The sequence below is a fragment of the Gastrolobium bilobum genome, unplaced genomic scaffold (assembly GCF_033153095.1).
Source record: "Gastrolobium bilobum isolate Gb01-03AN ecotype WA unplaced genomic scaffold, APGP_CSIRO_Gbil_v1 utg81398, whole genome shotgun sequence".
Classification (NCBI taxonomy): Eukaryota; Viridiplantae; Streptophyta; class Magnoliopsida; order Fabales; family Fabaceae; genus Gastrolobium; species Gastrolobium bilobum.
Genome location: NW_026895790.1, coordinates 117,398 through 121,844, shown reverse-complemented (window position 1 = coordinate 121,844; position 4,447 = coordinate 117,398). Strand labels below are relative to the sequence as shown.

Genomic DNA, 4,447 nt, shown 5'->3' with positions numbered 1-4,447 from the left:
GTTTCGCCGATTTGGTCACCAGGCAAGGAATTGTGCGTCATTTCGGCTACGAAACCTGTGAAGGCTTGAGCCTTAATGGCGGTTCTAGGCTCATTAGTGATTTGGTACTTCGACAGCTCAATCGCCCACGACATCATTCTTCCAGCGAGGTCAGGATTGTGCAAAACTTGGCGGATTGGCTGATTGGTCCTGACGGTGATCGGATGGCACTAGAAATACGGTCTTAACCTTCGTGTGACGAAGATAAGTGTGAAGGCAACTTTTTCCACCTGTTGGTACCGAAGTTCAGCCCCTTGTAGAACTTTGCTGATAAAGTAGACTGGTTTCTGCCCTTCCTCTCTTGATTCTTTGACTAAGGCTGCGCTAATAGCCTCGGCACCTACGGCGTGGTATAAATATAGCGTCTCGTCGTTGTTTGGCTTAGCGAGGACTGGCGGGCACGAGAGAGCTCTATTAAACTCTTGAAAGGCTTTCTCACATTCTTCGGACCAGCGAAAGGTAGTTCCTTTTTTGAGTAGGACGAATAGGGGGAGAGACTTATGTGTCGAATTTGCTAAAAAACGGGTGACGGCCACAAGCCTCCCCGTCAATTGTTGAACATCTTTGACCGTTTGGGGGCTTCGCATTTTGATAACCGCCTTGCATTTGTCAGGGTTGACCTCAATGCCTCTCTCGGTAAGCATGAAGCCTAAAAACTTGTCGGCGGGTACGCCAAAAACACATTTGCTAGGATTAAGCCGCATATTGTACTTCCTCAACCTATCGAACACACCTTGAAGATCCGACAAGTGTTGTTCTGGAATTCGCGACTTGGCGATCATGTCATCGATATAAACTTCGATGCTATCGCCAATTAAATCTTTGAACACCTTATTCATCATTCGCTGATATATACACCGGCAATCTTCAATCCGAAGGGCATCATGGTATAACAATAATTGGCGTTCTGGGTGATGAACGTCGTTTTATCTTGGTCCTCCTGGAGCAGTGGGATTTGAATGTAACCAGAGTAGGCATCCATGAATGATAGCATTTTGAAACCAGATATGTTATCAACCAATTGGTCGATGCTGGGAAAAGGATAAGCATCCGTAGGACATACGTTGTTCAGGTCAGTGTAGTCGACACACATCCTCCAAGCTCCATTTGGCTTTTTTACCAATACCGGGTTGGACAACCAAGTGGTGTACTTGATCTCCCTAATGAAGTCGGCGTCATGGAGTCTTTTGACTTCCTCATCAATGACCTTCTGGCGATCGGGGCCAAACTTTCTCTTTTTCTGGGAGAGTGGCAGCACACTTCAGGGTCGATGCCCAACATGTCTGATGGTTTCCAAGCGAACAGATCTTTGTTGTCTCGCAGCAGTTTGATCAATTTTCTTTTCATTTCTGGGTCAATGATCTCCCCGATGGTTGTTGTTTGATGATCCACATCGCCCAAGACGTCGTGCTCCAACGCTCCATCTAGAGTGGGTCTGAAATGTTCCACCCGAGGGTCGTCTCTTGCATCAAATTCTACTAGGAAGCATTGGTCGTGCTCCTTCCCATTCCTGCTAGGGCTTCCTTCAATTAAGTGGGCTGTTATTTGTTGGGTGATGGTTGATCTATGAAAGTAACTTTGGTCGCTGGTCTCAGGGATATATTGTAGCAGCTCATGGCTACCGTTTGGGGTCCCTTCACCGTTGCGACTTTGTTATCCCTGGCTACAAACTTCATCGCCAGGTGCGGGTGTGATACGCTCGCCTCGAATGCGGGGAACATTCTTCTGCCAAGAATTGCGTTGTATGCTGATGGGGTGTCAAGCACCAGGAATTGGATGTCAGTTGACCTTGAAGCGGGTGGCGTTCCCATCGATAAACGCAGGTTTATCATTTCGAGCAGCTTAGTGACTGTTGCATTGAAATCTGAGAGTCCACCTGCAACTTGGGTTAAGTCATTGACTGTAAACCCTAACGCCCTGAAACATGGTAAAAACAAAGTGTCAGCAGAACTGCCGTGATCAACAAACACGCGATTAACGCCAAAATTGGCTATTATTGCTTGAATGACAATGGGGTCATCATGTTCGGGAAGGACGTCGCCTAAATCGTTGTAGTCCCACACGATTTTAGGCTTGGCTAGACCCGAATCAACTTTCACTTTGCTGATGACTTTTCCAGCTACCGCCAAACATTGTTTCAAATGTTTCTTCCTGGCGTTAGCTGTTTCACTGCCTCCGCTCAGTCCGTCTGAGATAATGCTTATCACTCTGTGCTTGATGACAGCGGAGTCTTCTTCATCTTCCTCTCGTCTTCCTCTATTGCTTGGGTTAGCTTGCACTCTGCGGTCTCTTGGAGATTCTTCTCTTCGGTCACGTTCATGGCGGGGTCGATAACCTGAATGGTTAGTTCTTTTTCTTTCCGGTGACTTGCTACGCTCGCGGTGTCGTCTGCCAGAACTGACAGTATGAGCCCCGTCACTCGCCCGTCTTTGAGCCCCGCCTTTAATAAGCTCATCAATCTCATCTTTGAGGTGTCTGCATTCTTCAATACTATGGCTGTTGCTGCGGTGAAATTTGCAGTATACGGTGCTTTCTCTGGTTGGTTGTTGGTGTCGTGGGTTACTCTGGCGCTCTTCTTTGTATTCAGTTTGCAGGACGCTGTGCGATTGGCGTCCTGAGGTGTCACGCCCCAAAAGGCGACTGACATATTTAGAGGGTTTGTGACCATTCCTTCCTTCTTCCACGTGGTCCTTACTTTTACTGGCTCTTTTCTCTTGGTTGTGGGTGTCGTCGACTCGGCTTCCCATGTACTCTTCGATCCGCATAAACTCTTGAGCATTTTTCTTGACCTCTTCAAGGTCGGTAATTTCATGGCGAGCAAGCTCGTAGGCGAACGCTCCTTGTCGCGAGCCCAACAGGAGTATATGCACTTGCACCTTAGGGTCCAGACCTTGTACCTGCAGAGCCTCTTTATCAAAGCGGTCCAAAAAGGATCTAAGGGAATCCCCTGATTGTTGGCGAATCTTTTCAAGAGAGTGGACAGATTTAGGCACTGGGCGACTGGTTGCGAAATGAGTTTGAAACTTGCCTGCCAAGTCATCCCTGGACGCAATACTACTAGTCGGCAAAGTGGTGTACCATGTCAACGCTCTCCCTCCCAGAAGCGTAGGGAAAGTCCTGCACATGAGGAGATCAGTCTCGCCATGGCGGGTCATCGCTGCTTCGAACTTTTGGATCCATTCAGAAGGATCAGTGTCACCGACATACATAGTGATATTGGAAGGGCCTTTGAAACCAAGGGGTAAGGGGGTTAGGCGTAGGCTACCGGTTAAGGGTTTATTGCGTCCTGAAGTATAGCAGGTGTTACACGTAAGTTCGGGTTGTGCGCGTGCTGGTCTGGTGGTGGGCGAGGTGCGTGTGGGGCTTCAACAGAGTAAGAGAGGGCTGGGGCTTGATGGACGACATGTTGTGGCAGGCCAGGATTCATACATGATTGTTGAGGTTGTGGAATCGCCGCATTATGTGGTGGTACTGCGTTACCGTGAAATGGAAAACCAGTAGGAAAAGGTAGGGGGTAAGGGGCGGCCACGTTGTGTGTGTAAGGCCCGGGGGGATATGGGGCGACCACAGGGATTCGATGATCATTATATAGAGCCACAGGCTGACTTCGGGCCGGTTGTGGATGATAAGCTGATGGAATAGTTTGTGGGCCAGTGGCGGGGAGTGGCATTCCGAAACGAACTCCAGGCGGTGGGGGTTGTGTTGGGATTAAGTTCTCTCCTTAGACTTCGCGTATGGCTACGCGACGATTTAGCTGTGCTACTCTAGCATCAGCTGCTGGTACCTGAGGGTCCACAGATTGTAGCACCGGGGGAGCGCCTCGCCGGCTGCTTGTTCAACAGGGGCTGAATGCATAGACGGTGGGGAGTTGGAATGAACCGTTTGCACATAACCTTCAGGGGTAACGGCTCTAGTCTGCTCTGCTGTTCTTGTCGTAACAGCCATGTTTAACTGTCAGAAAATGAAATGCCTTTCGTAGATCTTCGGTAGGAAAATGGGAATAGAAGTTTATAGTTTCCCACAGACTGCGCCAATGTACCGTTGGGATCTATAAGCCCACTATGTTCCCTTTGGGGATGGAGTCACTGTATGGATGATACCCTTAGCACGGGTAGAGACCAAGCTAAGAGGCACTGTTCCAAGTCTGAATCAAGCAATCAACAATAGGGTTAGGTGTGTGTATGTGTAACTCAATGTAAATGGGCAGAATAACAATACATAAGATACCTTTTTAGTGTGCCCAGGGGGCTTATTTATAGGGGAAGGTGATGTGAACTTTGTGTGGGTTGGTGAGGAGGGGGTCAACCCTCCTTGGGATCTGCTAGGGTGGTAGACGCTATTGGGCGTGGCAGGCGCTGCTATGATAGCAGCGATGCGCCCCTGTGCTCGGCGATGTCAGCATGCGACA

At 49.0% G+C, this 4,447-nt stretch overlaps 1 protein-coding gene across 1 annotated transcript; it reads right to left on the bottom strand.

The window, feature by feature from the left end:
* Nucleotides 1-877: 877 nt before the first annotated feature.
* LOC133296033 (uncharacterized) lies at nucleotides 878-3,248 on the bottom strand. Its single transcript, XM_061494989.1, has 2 exons — nucleotides 1,662-3,248; nucleotides 878-1,279 (listed from the first exon to the last, which is right to left on the bottom strand). The coding sequence occupies exons 1-2, from the start codon at nucleotides 3,246-3,248 to the stop codon at nucleotides 878-880; spliced, it is 1,989 nt and encodes a 662-aa protein (XP_061350973.1).
* Between the last annotated feature and the right edge of the window lie 1,199 nt (nucleotides 3,249-4,447).

Coding starts and splice junctions, on each gene's coding strand:
- LOC133296033 (XM_061494989.1), bottom strand. CDS start 3,248: ATGTATGTCGGTGACACTGATCCTTCTGAATGGATCCAAAAGTTCGAA. Junction 1,280..1,661: donor CGGTGAAGGGACCCCAAACG/GTAGCCATGAGC, acceptor CCACTCTCCCAG/AAAAAGAGAAAGTTTGGCCC.